The sequence below is a fragment of the Phyllobates terribilis genome, unplaced genomic scaffold (assembly GCF_046119375.1).
Source record: "Phyllobates terribilis strain yellow unplaced genomic scaffold, ASM4611937v1 Scaffold_13__5_contigs__length_258822181, whole genome shotgun sequence".
In the NCBI taxonomy this organism is placed as follows: domain Eukaryota; kingdom Metazoa; phylum Chordata; class Amphibia; order Anura; family Dendrobatidae; genus Phyllobates; species Phyllobates terribilis.
The window spans coordinates 132,209,199-132,227,154 of record NW_027362773.1 but is presented as its reverse complement, the minus strand read 5'-3'; the positions used below and the strand labels follow the sequence as shown (position 1 = coordinate 132,227,154).

The 17,956-nt window shown below is 42.5% G+C and overlaps 1 protein-coding gene across 2 annotated transcripts in view; it reads left to right on the top strand.

The window, feature by feature from the left end:
* Positions 1-17,956, top strand: part of CHID1 (chitinase domain containing 1) — a 560,444-nt gene that overhangs the window by 238,066 nt on the left and 304,422 nt on the right. For both annotated transcript variants that reach the window (XM_073658695.1, XM_073658696.1), the window contains exon 10: positions 4,334-4,489. In XM_073658695.1, coding sequence (XP_073514796.1) covers positions 4,334-4,489 — 156 coding nt within the window. The remainder of the gene's footprint in view (positions 1-4,333; positions 4,490-17,956) is intronic.

Sequence of the window (17,956 nt, the reverse complement as noted above, 5' to 3'; positions counted from 1 at the left end):
GTCCTCCATAAAGTATAATTGGCCCCACATAATCCTCCATACCGTATTATGGCAAGACATAGTCCTCCATACAGAATAATGGGCCCCACATAGTCCTCCATACAGTATTTTGGCACCTCATAGTCCTCCATACAGAATAATGGCCCCACATAGCTCTCCATACACTATTATGGGCACCACATATTCCTCCATACAGTATTATGGGTACCACATAGTCCGCCGAACAGTATTATGGGCACCACATAGTCCTCTATACAGAATAATGGGCCCCTCGTAGTCCTCCATACAGTATTATATTCCTCCATACAGAATAATTGCCCCATATATTCCTCAATACAGAAAAATAGCCCCACATAGTGGTGATGGTTCTGGTGTCATGGGCCAAATAAAATCACCCTGCGGGCCAGAGTTTGACATGTATGATCTAACCCCTCCTTCTTGCTGAAGACAGTTTAGGAAAAACACTGCTGCCATTTTTCTGAAGAGTCTTCTGCTTCAAAACCCCAGCGAGCATGCCTATGTCTATAAGACGCTGTGTGCATATGCTCTAAAGGAGTTATTGCTGTTGGGCCTCTTCTAATGCTGCCTTGGTGCCCTGCCGACCCCCGCGGTTCCTCTTCCAGCCAGGATTTGCATACGATCAGCTGTAGCAGTGTCGATCTATGTGGCCAGAAGAGGAAGCTCAGAGCCGGCCTTTGTCCTTCCTGTTCTGGCCAACATTACATGAGACTATTTATTGTTAGAAGAGGATCAGTGGGGATCTTGAGTATCATACTTTTTAGAGCTTGCTGGGTATAAAATGCCTGTAACCCTATGTTGTGATGACTTTTTGACAACTGAGCTTGAACCTGTACAGATTCTTTCACATTTTTACACTTGACATTCTGCTCATTATTCCAAGTCACAGCGGGTTATGTGGACAGCTTGGGCATCCAGTGTCTGATGGACAGGTTAGATAAGCCCTTAGGAATGAACCTGGCAATGCACAGATGGTCATAGTCTTTTTTATTGATGTTCTTGCCTCTGCAAAAATGACTCTCAAATGTCCTCATCACTCCTGACTCTGTCCAGAGGCTGCAGCTGCTCCTGCAAAATGTTCTATTAAACTGCACTCAGGCTGCCCCCGCCGCTGTATGGACGCAGTCACCTGCTCTTGTTACTTTGCTCTGTCGTCAGTGATGTGAATGACAAGTAAAACCTCTTACTGCACCTTCGCCCTCTCTCCTATCATGTCTGCCGTGCTAGTCACTCAGATGTGAAGAAGCGATCAATGCCTTTCCCTTTTTAGATTGAGGTCAATGCTTGAACAGGTTGCAAATAAAATATGCATTAAACTGTGTAAGCCAAAAAGTAAAAAAGCGGAGACTTGAGAAGCTCCTAAAGAAAAATGGTGTCACTTACTGTATGATTATCCTAGATAATACATTTCTTAGGTCTGACAGGTCTAGAATTGTTACGTTTTTGCTACAAAGTGATAATAAAAAGAATTATTTATTCACTATTTCAACCTTATATTCAATATTTCTTAGATTTTCCAGTTAGAATTTTCATTTTTTTTTAGAAAGAGAAAGGGGGAGCTCACCCACAAAACACCTGATGTGCTTTTCACTATTGCTTCATCAGGGGTCAATGGTGAAACACGCTTCGGGTGTTTGGTGTTTCTATTTAATATTTGATTTTTAACTAGAATATTTGATGTTGGCTGATTACTGATGTACTTTTTGAATACTCACTTTTTTATGTATTTGTATATTATTACCATAATCAAAGGGAACTTGTCACTAGATTTTTACCATATTAGGTAAGGTCACCACCCTTCAGATCTGATATATGGCATTCTATAATGCTGTATATACAGTACAGACCAAAAGTTTGGACACACCGTCTCATTTAAAGATTTTTCTGTATTTTCGTGACTTTGAAAATTGTACATTCACACTGAAGGCATCAAAACTATGAATTAACACATGTGGAATTATATACTTAACAAAAAAGTGTGAACAACTGAAAATATGTCTTGTATTCTAGGTTCTTCAAAGTAGCCACATTTTGCTTTGATGACTGCTTTGCACACTCTTGGCATTCTCTTGATGAGCTTCAAGAGGTAGTCACCGGAAATGGTCTTCCAACAATCTTGAAGGAGTTCCCAGAGATGCTTAGCACTTGATAGCCCTTTTGCCTTCACTCTGCGGTCCAGCTCACCCCAAACCATCTCGATTGGGTTCAGGTCTGGTGACTGTGGAGGCCAGGTCATCTGGCGTAGCACCCCATCACTCTCCTTCTTGGTCAAATAGCCCTAACACAGCCTGGAGGTGTGTTTGGAGTCATTGTCCTGTTGAAAAATAAATGATGGTCCAACTAAACGCAAACCGGATGGAATAGCATGCCACTGCAAGATGCTGTGGTAGCCATGCTGGTTCAGTATGCCTTCAATTTTGAATAAATCCCTAACAGTGTCACCAGCAAAGCACCCCCACACCATCACACCTCCTCCTCCATGCTTCACGGTGGGAACCAGGCATGTAGAGTCCATCCGTTCACCTTTTCTGCGTCGCACAAAGACACGGTGGTTGGAATCAAAGATCTCAAATTTGGACTCATCACACCAATGCACAGATTTCCACTGGTCTAATGTCCATTCCTTGTGTTCTTTAGCCCAAACAAGTCTCTTCTGCTTGTTGCCTGTCCTTAGCAGTGGTTTCCTAGCAGCTACTTTACCATGAAGGCCTGCTGCACAAAGTCTCCTCTTAACAGTTGTTGAAGAGATGTGTCTGCTGCTAGAACTCTGTGTGGCATTGACCTGGTCTCTAATCTGAGCTGCTGTTAACCTGCAATTTCTGAGGCTGGTGACTCTGATAAACTTATCCTTAGAAGCAGAGGTGACTCTTGGTCTTCCTTTCCTGGGGCGGTCCTCGTGTGAGCCAGTTTCTTTGTAGCGCTTGATGGTTTTTGCAACTGCACTTGGGGACACTTTCAAAGTTTGCCCAATTTTTCAGACTGACTGACCTTCATTTCTTAAAGTAATGATGGCCACTTGTTTTTCTTTACTTAGCTGCTTTTTTCTTGCCATAATACAAATTCCAACAGTCTATTCAGTAGGACTATCAGCTGTGTATCCACCAGACTTCTGCACAACACAACTGATTGTCCCAAACCCCATTTATAAGGCAAGAAATCCCACTTATTAAACCTGACACGGCACACCTGTGAAGTGAAAACCATTTCCGGTGACTACCTCTTGAAGCTCATCAAGAGAATGCCAAGAGTGTGCAAAGCAGACATCAAAGCAAAAGGTGGCTACTTTGAAGAACCTAGAATATAAGACATATTTTCAGTTGTTTCACACTTTTTTGTTAAGTATATAATTCCACATGTGTTAATTCATAGTTTTGATGCCTTCAGTGTGAATGTACAATTTTTAAAGTCATGAAAATACAGAAAAATCTTTAAATGAGACGGTGTGTCCAAACTTTTGGTCTGTACTGTATGTCCCCAGTTTGGCCTGCAAGACAAGAAAAAGGCCTTTTATTATACTCATCTATGGGGCAGTCCGTTCCTATGGGCGTCGCTGTCTCGGTCCGGAGCCTCCCTTCTGGCGATGCCGTCCTCCTCTCTTCTACTTCGTATGGATGACGCTTTTTCCGTCATCCACACAGTGCCCCCAGCATCGCACTCCTGCACTAGCGTACTTCTCAGCCCTGACCAGGGTAGAGTAAAGTACTGCAGTGCGCATGCGCCGGGACTCTTTGGCCTTTCCCTGCGCATGTGCACTGCAGTACTTTGCTACTTTGCAGGTGCGCGATGCCAGTGGACACTGTGTGGATGACATAGGACGCGTCATCCACACAAAGCAAGAAGGAGGGAGGCACTGAACCAAGACAGCGATGCCCATCAGACCCGAACGCCCCATAGGTGAGTATAATAAAAGGTCTTTTTCTTGTCTTGCAGGCCGGATTGGGGGCATATATGCAGCATATTAGTATGCTGTATATCAGGGCTGAAAGGTAGTTTATATTATATATTTATATTGCTTCACTTTATATAAACTATATCACCTTGTGATCTATACTAATTACCTTGGGGTCCCACTGTGACTGACGCACCAATTTTAGCCTTTGTCTGTACTGTTGGAATCATTGATATAACATTGTTTTTAGTATTTATATTTCAAAACAGTTTGTTAAAATTTCATTATATTTACCATACTTTGTCCTGGCACACATTTTTCTTTTTTCGGTTGTACAAGATAATAGACAAGTCTAATGTTTTTTTTACGACCACTTAATATTTTTAGAACCTTTTTCACTCTGTAACAATGTTATTTTTCATCTAGACCAGGTCCCAACTCTCCAATTTCATGGGTTCAGGCATGTGTGCAAATTCTAGACCCGGAGTCGAAATGGAGGAAGAAGATCCTCCTTGGGTTGCACTTTTATGGGATGGACTATTCTGCTCTTGGTGCATCTGGCGAGCCAATTCTTGGGAGCAGGTAAGAAGGGAATTTCTATCAAGCCTGAAATTTGTGATTCTAGCAAGAAGCCTTCCAATTCTTTATCTCGTTTTATTTGCAATGTCTAAATTTCAGGTTTCAGAAATAGTTATAGTGATGTTTTCCCACTTGTTGTTTTTTTTTTTTTTTTTTTTGCTATCTCTGAGAGGTTAAACAAAATGATCAGCTCGCTCCGCTCTTAGAGAAAGACTCAGATGCTGTTACTATAATTGTTTTACGTATTTGTATCTCGGAAGGAATCAGCATAGCTCCGAGCACAAAACAGCAGATTCGGGCAGATCAACTCCTCCGATATCTGCTTGAAGAACGGCACTTTCAGAATTGCTTTGCTATAGAAGGATTGTACTGCTACTTTGTATATTTTAGATGCCGGCGAGTTCTCCAGACCTCACTATTTGTCAACGCTGCTGATATAAATTGCAGCATTCTACACACAAATGGTAACCGCTCCCTCAGTGCTCACTGTAAACACCTCATAAATATAACAGCCACAATGAGAAGTCATTTTCAAGGCGACTTTGGAGGTAATATATAGAGAAATAACTGTGCAGTATGCACTAATGTTTGTTAACCAGCGCATAAACAACATTCACTAGAATTGCCAAGGAATTGTAAGATTTCTGTTCTCCAATCTGGTATGTTCTCATATTATAGCTATAAACGGAATGTCCAATATTTTTGTTTCATAATGTAACTTTTTTTGGCGATGGCCGGGTTTTTCCTACACTTCATGTGTTAACTGCTTCATTATGAGTAATATTGCACCTTATAAATCATCCAGGCTTGGACTGGCCCACAGGAGAATAGGAGAAACCTCCAGTGGGCCACCATCCTCTCATATGAGCAGTACTTGGCACAATATACTTGAATCACTATGTACAGACAAAAGCAGCCCTTATTCATTTAACAATCTACCCAGTTCATTGTTATATACATTTGTGATTGAGGATAATATCTCATTTGCATTTGGCTAAAAAGTGGGGCCCTGGAGTTGGTTACTTGTGGGCACTCCAGTCCAACACTGATATAACCCATACATATAAAGAACAAAGGTCAAGAAGGGCCCCCAGCAGTAGATTAGTGTGGTCATTTATTTATTTTCATCACTTATATAGTGCCTTTAATTCCACAGCGCTTTACAGACATTTTCATCACTGTCTCCATTGGGGCTCACAATCTAAATTCCCTATCAGTATGTCTTTGGAGTGTGGGAAGAAACCGGAGAATGAGGAGGAAACCCAAACAAATACGGGGAGAACATACAAACTCCTTGCAGATGTTGTCCTTGGTGGGATTTGAACCCAGGCCCTCAGTACTGCAGGGCTGCAGTGCTAACCACTGAGCCACCATGCTTCCCAGCATTACATACAGTGGGGAAAATAAGTATTTGATACACAGCATTTGATACTAAGAATGGAGAGGTCTGTAATTTTTATCATAGGTACACTTTGCCTGTGAGAGACAGAATCTAAAAATAAGAAAATCACATTGTATGATTTATACATAATTAAATTGCATTTTATTGCATGAAATAAGTATTTGATCACTTACCCACCAGCAAGAATTCTGTCTTTCACAGACCTGTTAGTTTTTCTTTAAGAAGTCCTCCTACTCTGCACTCATTACCTGTATTAATTGCAACTATTTTAACTCGTTACCTGTATAAAAGACATCTGTCCACACACTCAATCAATCACACTTCAACCTCTCCACCATGGACAAGACCAAAGAGCTGTCTAAGGACACCAGGAACAAATTTGTATACCTCCACAAGGCTAAGATGGGCTACAGTACAATAGGCAAGCAGCTTGGTGAGAAGGCAACAACTGTTGGCACAATTATTAGAAAATGCAAGAAACACCAGATGACTGTCAAGTTCTGCTTTCTTTCTTCTTATCAAGAATACACACATATTGAATCCAAACAAACTCCATAATAATCTATTGGGGCCTCAGTTTCAGTTTTCATGTCTGAAGCAACCGATCACTTTTTCTTTTTTTTTTTCTCTTCTTAAAACAAAACTAACAAATTGAGCCTGTGCATAACTGATGCAAATGGAGGCCGAAGGTCACATTGGTTATTGTAAAGTTCCTCTTGGTTCTATTATGTGTCCATAATGGAACCAAGAAGAAATAGAAGAAAAAGCACATCAAGTAGAATGTTTTCTTTTATTCCAAAAACTGACATGTACGGAAACCCAGAGAGACCCCATGGTAATCAACAGGGCCCCACTATTCTTTTTGCATAAAGTCAATCCATGGATTCGTTTTCGACATTACTCCGTTTCTGTTTCCAAAAATGGAACAAATGAAATGTCAAAATGGAAATGTGAACAGAGCCTAGGCTGAGCTCCTGTATAGCAGTGCTACAGTTTATGTATCCTATATCAGATAATTGTACAGTCGCTGTTATAAAAATGACTCTTCTCAAAATGAAAATCATTAACGAAAGCTCTGAGGAACCAATGAACCAGCAAGAAATACTGTAAGATTACTAATAACTCTGAATGCATTTGCAAGGTTAGGCTGTATATTGCATATGTATTCATGATCATCGCCAAACCTTATGTTACATATTCAGGGAATAGCCTAAACATGCTGAATGATCTGATTTCAACCATCTCTTCTTGGTGAGTTTTATTGCAGTAGTTGAATGAATGTATCTGACCCACTGCTATCCTGTATTACAGATTGTATATATTGGCCTGAGGCTGGTAACCAGCCTCTGGTTATGACAGGATTTCCCTGGACACAGGTCTCTAAAATATTGCTATATTTAGGCTATACAAATGAAACTGTTCTCCATTAATACAGTCCAAAAACATTTCCAACTATCCCCAAAAGTGGATTCCTGCAGCTGCCACAGCTTTTCATTTGACATTAGACATACATTAGCAAGGACATGAGAAAACACTGCCATATTGCATCCATGTCTACCTGTATGAGATAATTCAATATATGATTTAAAGGGAACACCGAAAGTGCCACCTCTACCTCATACTTCTTCTACTGTAGTTAACAAAGATATTTTTAGTAGTCCCAATCAGAGTTTCATTAGTAGCTCCAAACCATGTGTCATCAGTAGCCCCAGTTCATGTGTCTTCAGTAGCCCCAGACTATGTGTCTTCAGTAGCCCCAGACTATGTGTCTTCAGTAGCCCCAGACTATGTGTCTTCAGTAGCCCCAGATTATGTGTCTTCAGTAGCCCCAGATTATGTGTCTTCAGTAGCCCCAGACTATGTGACTTCAGTAGCCCCAGACTACAGTACAGACCAAAAGTTTGGACACACCTTCTCATTTAAAGATTTTTCTGTATTGTCATGACCATGAAAATTGTACATTCACACTGAAGGCATCAAAACTATGAATTAACACATGTGGAATTATATACTTAACAAAAAGTGTGAAACAACTGAAAATATGTCTTATATTCTAGGTTCTTCAAAGTAGCCACCTTTTGCTTTGATGACTGCTTTGCACACTCTTGGCATTCTCTTGATGAGCTTCAAGAGGTAGTCACCGGAAATGGTCTTCCAACAATCTTGAAGGAGTTCCCAGAGATGCTTATCACTTGTTGGCCCTTTTGCCTTCACTCTGCGGTCCAGCTCACCCCAAAATATCTCGATTGGGTTCAGGTCTGGTGACTGTGGAGGCCAGGTCATTTGGCGTAGCACCCCATCACTCTCCTTCTTGGTCAAATTGACCCCAAACACACCTCCAGGCTGTGTAAGGGCTTTGTCCTGTTGAAAAATAAATGATGGTCCAACTAAACGCAAACCGGATGGAATAGCATGCCGCTGCAAGATGCTGTGGTAGCCATGCTGGTTCAGTATGCCTTCAATTTTGAATAAATCCCCAACAGTGTCACCAGCAAAGCACCCCCACACCATCACACCTCCTCCTCCATGCTTCACAGTGGGAACCAGGCATGTAGAGTTCATCCGTTCTCCTTTTCTGCGTCGCACAAAGACACGGTGGTTGGAACCAAAGATCTCAAATTTGAACTAATCAGACCAAAGCACAGATTTCCACTGGTCTAATGTCCATCCCTTGTGTTCTTTAGCCCAAACAAGTCTCTTCTGCTTGTTGCCTGTCCTTAGCAGTGGTTTCCTAGCAGCTATTTTACCATGAAGGCCTGCTGCACAAAGTCTCCTCTTAACAGTTGTTGAAGAGATGTGTCTGCTGCTAGAACTCTGTGTGGCATTGACCTGGTCTCTATTCTGAGCTGCTGTTAACCTGCGATTTCTGAGGCTGGTGACTCAGATAAACTTATCCTCAGAAGCAGAGGTGACTCTTGGTCTTCCTTTCCTGGGGCGGTCCTCATGTGAGCCAGTTTCTTTGTAGTGCTTGATGGTTTTTGCAACTGCACTTGGGGACACTTTCAAAGTTTTCCCAATTTTTCGCACTGACTGACCTTCATTTCTTAAAGTAATGATGGCCACTCATTTTTCTTTATTTAGCTGCTTTTTTCTTGCCATAATACAAATTCTAACAGTCTATTCAGTAGGACTATCAGCTTTGTATCCACCAGACTTAAGCACAACACAACTGATGGTCCCAACCCCATTTATAAGGCAAGAAATCACACTTATTAAACCTGACAGGGCACACCTGTGAAGTGAAAACCATTTCCGGTGGCTACCTCTTGAAGCTTATCAAGAGAATGCCAAGAGTGTGCAAAGCAGTCATCAAAGCAAAAGGTGGCTACTTTGAAGAACCTAGAATATAAGACATATTTTCAGTTGTTTCACACTTTTTTGTTAAGTATATAATTCCACATCTGTTAATTCATAGTTTTGATGCCTTCATTGTGAATGTACAATTTTCATAGTCATGAAAATTCAGAAAAATCTTTAAATGAGAAGGTGTGTCCAAACTTTTGGTCTGTACTGTATGTGTCTTCAGTAGCCCCAGACTATGTGTCTTCAGTAGCCCCAGACTATGTGTCTTCAGTAGCCCCAGACTGTGTCTTCAGTAGCCCCAGACTATGTGTCTTCAGTAGTCCCAGACTATGTGTCTTCAGTAGCTCTAGTCCATGGGTCACCAGTAGCTCCAGTCCATGGGTCACCAGTAGCTCCAGTCCATGGGTCACCAGTAGCTCCAGTCCATGGGTCATCAGTAGCTCCAGTCCATGGGTCATCAGTAGCTCCAGTCCATGGGTCATCAGTAGCTCCAGTCCATGGGTCATCAGTAGCTCCAGTCCATGGGTCATCAGTAGCTCCAGTCCATGGGTCATCAGTAGCTCCAGTCCATGGGTCATCAGTAGCTCCATTCCATGGGTCATCAGTAGCTCCAGTCCATGGGTCATCAGTAGCTCCAGTCCATGGGTCATCAGTAGCTCCAGTCCATGGGTCATCAGTAGCTCCAGTCCATGGGTCATCAGTAGCTCCAGACCCTGGGTCATCAGTAGCTCCAGACCCTGGGTCATCAGTAGCTCCAGACTCTGTGTCATCAGTAGCTCCAGACCCTGTGTCATAAGTAACCCTAGGCCATGTGACATCAGTAGCTCCAGACCATGTGTCATCAGTAGCTTCAGTCCATGTGTCATCAGTAGCTCCAGACCATGTGTCATCAGTAGCTCCAGACCATGTGTCATCAGTAGCTTCAGTCCATGTGTCATCAGTAGCTTCAGTCCATGTGTCATCAGTAGCTTCAGTCCATGTGTCATCAGTAGCTTCAGTCCATGTGTCATCAGTAGCTTTAGGCCATGTGTCATCAGTAGCTTTAGGCCATGTGTCATCAGTAGCTTTAGGCCATGTGTCATCAGTAGCTCCAGACCATGTGTCATCAGTAGCTTTAAGCCATGTGTCATCAGTAGCTTTAGGCCATGTGTCCTCAGTAGCTTCAGTCCATGTGTCATCAGTAGCTCCAGTCCATGGGTCATCAGTAGCTCCAGTCCATGGGTCATCAGTAGCTCCAGTCCATGGGTCATCAGTAGCTCCAGTCCATGGGTCATCAGTAGCTCCAGTCCATGGGTCATCAGTAGCTCCAGTCCATGGGTCATCAGTAGCTCCAGTCCATGGGTCATCAGTAGCTCCAGTCCATGGGTCATCAGTAGCTCCATTCCATGGGTCATCAGTAGCTCCAGTCCATGGGTCATCAGTAGCTCCAGTCCATGGGTCATCAGTAGCTCCAGTCCATGGGTCATCAGTAGCTCCAGTCCATGGGTCATCAGTAGCTCCAGACCCTGGGTCATCAGTAGCTCCAGACCCTGGGTCATCAGTAGCTCCAGACTCTGTGTCATCAGTAGCTCCAGACCCTGTGTCATAAGTAACCCTAGGCCATGTGACATCAGTAGCTCCAGACCATATGTCATCAGTAGCTTCAGTCCATGTGTCATCAGTAGCTCCAGACCATGTGTCATCAGTAGCTCCAGACCATGTGTCATCAGTAGCTTCAGTCCATGTGTCATCAGTAGCTTCAGTCCATGTGTCATCAGTAGCTTCAGTCCATGTGTCATCAGTAGCTTCAGTCCATGTGTCATCAGTAGCTTTAGGCCATGTGTCATCAGTAGCTTTAGGCCATGTGTCATCAGTAGCTTTAGGCCATGTGTCATCAGTAGCTCCAGACCATGTGTCATCAGTAGCTTTAAGCCATGTGTCATCAGTAGCTTTAGGCCATGTGTCATCAGTAGCTTCAGTCCATGTGTCATCAGTAGCTCCAGACCATGTGTCATCAGTAGCTTTAGGCCATGTGTCATCAGTAGCTCCAGACCATGTGTCATCAGTAGCTTTAGGCCATGTGTCATCAGTAGCTTTAGGCCATGTGTCATCAGTAGCTTCAGTCCATGTGTCATCAGTAGCTTCAGTCCATGTGTCATCAGTAGCTTCAGTCCATGTGTCATCAGTAGCTCCAGACCATGTGTCATTAGTAACACTAGGCCATGTGTCATCAGTAGCCTCAGTCTGTGTTACTAGCCTAGTCACTGTATCCGTATTAGCCCCAATCCACGTTTTTCATTAGTTGCCCCAGTCACTCAGTAATTTTTAATGGTGGATCATTCGACGGCAAATACCTTTTGATAGCGTCTCATTATTTAGTGAAGTCTACCATTAGGGACCCCATTTGCTGGTCAGCAATGAAAGCAGAAACAACGAACAGCTGTCCAGTATGTCTGGGGATTACTTAGATTTCCCATTCATTTCAGTAAGTGATGAAAACATAAAGAGCAATATGTGATAAGGGCAAGACACTAGTTATCAAATTTGCTGATTTTACGGCCAATATTAAGAAGATCCTCTTACCTTAGATTCTGGTGTCTTAACACTAGAATATTCCATCAATCTCTAATCATGGCGACCTGAACACTATGACACCAATGGCTTAGTTAAACAAAGGGGCAGCAGCCTTGAAACTAATGTTGGTGCCAATTTTTTCTGATGCCTGATGGTCAGCCATTGATAATTCTGAGCTAACCAGAAGAGGTTGGATCCCCACCAATCGGACATTGATGACATGGCTTAACTTAGAAAACCTCTTTAAGACATACTGGTAGGGAATTTAGATTGTGAGCAGTGATGATGATGTTTGTAAAGTGTTGTGGAATTAATGGTGGATTATAAGCGAGTAAAATAAATATATAATTTTGAAGCTTTTCTATGCAAATTGCCTCTTCAGAGAGGAAGAGGACTTGTACTCTATTGCGCCACCTATTGGAAGTAGCAATCCTACAAGTCACAATCAACCCTTTAACGAGTCGTGCAATATGACTTAGGATAAAAGCCAAATCAGAATTCAATTTGCAGACACGGTGTTTCGGGCTGTTGGCCCTCATCAGTGCAATGTATGAGAACTGATTTGGCTAGGTGAGAGGCTCTGGACTGAGGTCTAAGGGGTAGCGTTTCTCCTTGTGGAGAGTGACATACCAGCTCTGGCACGTCAAGGTAAGGAGGCTTATTAGCCATGCAATGCTCCTCTGGGAAATTTAATATGCAAATTGCCTCTTCAGAGAAAAAGAGGACTTGTACTCTCTAGCGCCACCTATTGGAAGTAGTAATCCTAGAAGTCACAATCAACCCTTTAACGAGTCTTGCAATATGACTTAGGATAAAGTAGAATCGTTTTAGGATAACGCCATTGTCTTTCTCTCTTATTCTGATCATACATTTCAAAGATCCTTGACAATGGAGGATCATTGGAGTTTAGAAGAAATATCTGATTCTTTTTATTTTATTATCTTAATGTCAGCTCAAAACTGTGATTTCGGAAAAAATCAGTCCTTGATTAGGAATCATCAGAAAACATTAAATTAACATTTCTAATTCTCTTTGCAGCCTGACAAGAGATCTGGCTGTCATACGTATATTGTTTTCACAAGCGAAATATGTTTTTTGATTTTTTTTTACACCAACACCTGCTGCTTTTAGATTTATGCATTTCTAATTCTTTCTTTGGATCTATTGTAGAACCATACATTTGTGAAGGCCAGTGCACCGCTGAGCATCTGTAAAAATGTCCAAATGTATTCAGTATCAAAGTGTCTAAGGCATTTTTTGGGGAGTTTTCTCAGAACATTCATGTTGTGTGCATGTTAACCTATTAACATGCATGCTAAATGTTTCCATAGGTTTAAGCCCTAATACTTGCATTGGGATATCAGGTGCTCGTGGTCTGAGTGGCAGGATGCATAACTTGCTGTAGAAACACATAGTTCATTAATGACAGTTAATAATTCTGAGATTTTGATAATCCTGCACCGGTCAGGTCCATCTAATACCAGGTTTAGGAAGAGAATTGTGGTTGTGAAGAGTTACTAGGCTAGAACAAAAAGATTATCATGACCATGGTCCACCTGCCACTTTGGTAGCCCATGGCTGCCAAACTAGAACACTGCGAACCTCTTACTGCCTGCAACATCCCAGGTGCCTGTTCTGATTAGTAGGTCACTGTGATGTCATTATATTGTGGCACAACACGTGCGTGGTGGCATCATGGCGACCTACTAATCAGAAGAGGAGTCAGGGATGTCACAGATAGTGGAAGGTTCACAGGCCTCTATTCCGGTGGCCATGGACTCCCAACATGGCTGTTAGAGCAGAGTCTTGCCAATCTTTTTATTACCAATTCTAACCTATCCATTGGAAAAGTGATAACTGGTAGATTGTAAGGGATCAGACTAGAAGGTTACCCACCAATCCCCAGAATGGGGTCCCAAATCCTCTGTGTTAATAGAGTGGTGATAGAGCATGCACTGTCTAGTGACTCCTGGAGGTCGCTGACTATTGTGCTCGGCTATCTTTGACAGTTGTGCATGATTGACCACTGTTTTTTATCAATTGGAGGAATCGGGACCCCCCTTATGACAGTACATATGACAACTAGGACCCCCACAATCAGTTATCACCTATACAGTGGGTCATGTTTCATGTACGTTCATTAGAGAGATTCCATTGATTACATCTCCTTCTGTGATAAGTTAGGATATACAAACTAATGCACATCTTCGGATTGGATCTTCCTTATACCAAGATCATCCCACCTGCAAATAGCTTAAAATAGCAAATAATTCCATATGTTATCTTTTTTTCCCCTGGTAGGACAGTATATTGCAATGGCGAGGTAATTAGGTTACCTTATGTTCAGAACATAAATTGTCATTTAATGTTAGGAGATCCGCAGGACAGTTCCACTTCAGTGATTTTAATGGATTGGGTTTTCTCTGGGAGATGGTACATTTTGGCATCGGAGAACAGCAGCACAGCATCAAGCATGCAAGGTGACACGGTCTATGTGCTCATTAGTTCTGTCGCTCCTTGGTTAGGAACACTGTTTGCATGTCCTTTATATTACTCGCTAATGGAGACAGAAGGGCGACCTGTGTGATGTATGGAGCAGTGCCATTATCCTGTGGCACCATGGGCTTGTTCATTTTGTTCTGTAGTGATGGTTGTAGAAGGATTTCTGTGCAATGATGATTAACCTTGGAGCCAACTTCCTCCCTATATATTACACATTAAATGAGGGTCTAGTCTGGGCAGCTCTTGTCATGTGCATTATTATTGGGGGTCCTGGACTGAGACAAGCAGTGGCTTCGATCTGATGGACTCATACCATCCACTATTACATAAATGTCCATTCTGCTCCATTTACCCACTGATTGATGATCAGCGTTGTGACTTTCTGGGAAAAGGCACTCATATTGGATTAATTGCTGCAAGACTATGACCGCTGAATGGGAGCCCTAACAACCACTTCTTACCTAACAGCATCTACAGCTCTTCTTTTTATTAGCCAGCCTGGCATGATGTCACCTATGCATCACGCCGCAGCTATGATGTCACACCGGAGGAAAAAATTAGGGTAGTTTCCGACACAACCAACTGGGTGTCGAGGTTTTTAACTTTTATTGACTTTTAACTTGATTCAATAAATGTACAGTTTTTATCCAGTTGGTTGTGCCAGAAACTACCCTCGTTTTTTCCTTTGTCAGCTGCAATCACCAGCAGGTACGGCACCCACTGGTTTCTAATTACAGCAATGGATCCATCTATACTACGTGTGTGATCAGCTCCAATCTTCCTTCTCTCCCCTACCTCCTTTTATGTTGTCACACCAGGCTAATCAAAAGAAGAGCCACCAATGCTGTTAGGTAAGAGACTGTTCTCACAGCTGCTGTCCAGCGGTCTCACACCTCTTTCGTGGTAGATGAACCTGGTTGTATGCATCAATTCTGTAACATCTGTGCCGATCCATATCTCCTCTGTTTCCACTTTAGCCACTGGGCAGTGGCATGCCTTTATTGTTGGCGACGTGACAGCAAAAGTCTGTTTTTTTCTAGGACTTTTGGTTCTGCATTATCAGGAAGCTATGGGGATAATTTTTTTCAGTTTTTTTATCGCTCCTTCCCGAGATCCCTGTGAGCTATTTAAACCCCTGAAGCTCTGACATCCACTGCCACTCAATAGTTCTGTTAATCTGGCCTATATATCTGTTCTGTGCTCCTGTTGTGTCCTCCTGACTTATTCTGTTCTCTGATCTCGGCTTGAATTTAGATCACTTACTTGCTTTCTGATTTTGTCTCTGATATGACCTCCTGGTATCAACCACGCAAGACGACCCTTCTCGCCACCATCTTGCTCCACCGAGTGACAGCTGACTCTGTGACCCCAGATCCCTGTACAGGATGTGACAAAGTCACTGGCAAAGTACTGGAGGGGACATATGTAGCACTGAGATTGTTAGCTTCAGTAATATAAACCTAGAAAAATGATACAGCACACGAAGTGCTGAGAGGGGTTAATCAGCCATGTTTAGTGCTAGGATGATTGAACAGCTGTAAAGTGGGAAGAGTCCAGAGGATAAATACCCATCTTTCTAGAGCAATATGTGTGGGTAGGCCTGGAGGTGCAAATTCTGGAGCTGTGATTTCATGTTAAGGAAAGCTGGACCTTGTGTTGTGTGTTCCTGACGCGGGCAGATTCTTGTAGCAACACGGACTGTGCCATACGTTATGTTTTGTTTTCCTGTTAGGCCGGGAAGGCCCTGCTTGTTTTGCTAACCTTTGCCGTGGTTTGTGCAGTACTTTTAATAAAGCCACTGGAAGATTTAAAGAGATAGTGTTCCTGTGTCTACCTCTATGTGCAGCTGACTGAACTGATCTACCACAAGGGGTTAAACTGAGAAGACCAGCACAACCCCTGGGATCTAGTAAAGAGAATGTCTTGTGCTAAGCCTGTCCATGGAAACCCTATTAACAGCTGCCAGGTTTCCGCGGACACTGCTATCTTGACAAATTCACACCTACTCTGTTCAGAACTTTCAGGATTAGTTGGGTTTCTGCTTAATTTTTTTTTACATTTTTTTTCATTGATGGCTTATTTTTAGGATAGGTCATCAATATATTGTTTGGGGTCCGATTCCTGGAATGATCAGCTCTTTGAAGGGGTCAAAATACTCCTGTGAGCACCACACCTCTTTAACTCTTTATCAAGCGGAGCTCAGTAGTCTTGGGGATCACAGCTGATCATCAGGGTTGTCTATGGGCAGTCAGATTCTCACCGATTTTATACTGATAGTCTATCCTAACACAGATTAAACCGTAAAACCCCTTTAAGCAGTGATAATGGTTGTAAAAGTCCCACATAAGGAAGGAACTCTGCCTTCTGAAGACTACAGAGTTTGACAGACAGAAACTGACAGTGACATTGCCCAAGGTCATGCTAATCCAATTGAATATTTCTTTGCAGTCTAGTCGGTTTCCAGCAAGCAATCCATATGTCAGGGACCGCGAGTTCTCAGCTTGCTCCTGACATAACCTGGCACAGAAAGCTTACACTGTCAGTTCAGACTACAGTAATAACCAGCAAGATCACACACACCGCAGCTTATGTAGCCGCTTCTTACCAGTGGCTTTTTATGGAGTTAAAGGGAAACTTTGTTTGTGCAGTCTCTTGTAGTTTCCTGAGTGATAGAATATATCAGACAGAATGTATCTGGCTGTTGCTTAGCAAAAGTGTAAGAATGTTTTGATTGACAGTTGCAAATCCTCTTAGACTCTGCTGGGATCCTAAAACATAGAAACTCATGACAAAATTTAGAGCCGGCCCCACCAAGCCTTAAAGCCCAGACATACTGTACGTGTAAAACAAACCATGCTGATTGCCTGCAGCAGCTTCTAGAGGGGCCTTAGGAGCTTACTGTCTTATTTTGGGATTCACCCTTTAGTAATAAGAAGTTATCCCCTTTCCATAGGACAAATGATAACTGTGGGTACAAAAGTGGGGACTCCCTGAGAATTGGGCTCTGCAAAGCCACATCCTAAATACAGCAGAGGTTCACATTTGGCCTCCTCTCCATTCTCTATGGGGAAAGCTGGAGAAAGTAACGTTTGGGACTTCTCTATTTATTGCAGCACCACAGAGGTCGAGCGTGCTTATCTCCACTGTATTCAGGATGCAGTTCTGCAGAGCCCTATTCTTTGCATCACTGGGGTCCCAGCGGTCAGCAAGTTATCTTCTTTCCAACGGATAAAGGATAACTTGCTATGTTGCAAATATCCAGTAAAGTTCAATCTATAATAGTATGCAGTAAGCTCCTGAGCTCCCTCTAGTGGTGGCTGATGGTGGTCAGAGCATAGATCATCATTTTCTCTACATGCTTCTGTCAGCCATTTGGTCTACAGCCAATCCATCTACAGTCTAGTGTAACTGCAGACACCGCTCATTCTCAGTCCAGTATAAATGTTTTCTTGCTTTTTCATGTAATTATATTTCATTAGATTACCAAAATATATTATTTAGCTCCTACATTTTTAGACCTAAAAATGATTCCATTAGCCTGAAGCTCCTAAAAGGGGGGTTTTCCACCCTGTACTACTTTTTTTATTCAGTTAATTTTTAGGATAATTTTAGAACAGATCTTTGTGAAGGTTGGAGCTGCTGTTCAAACTTGAGAATACCCCTTTAATGAAGACCCACCTTTTTTGGTGTCTGTGACAGTTCCCCCCATG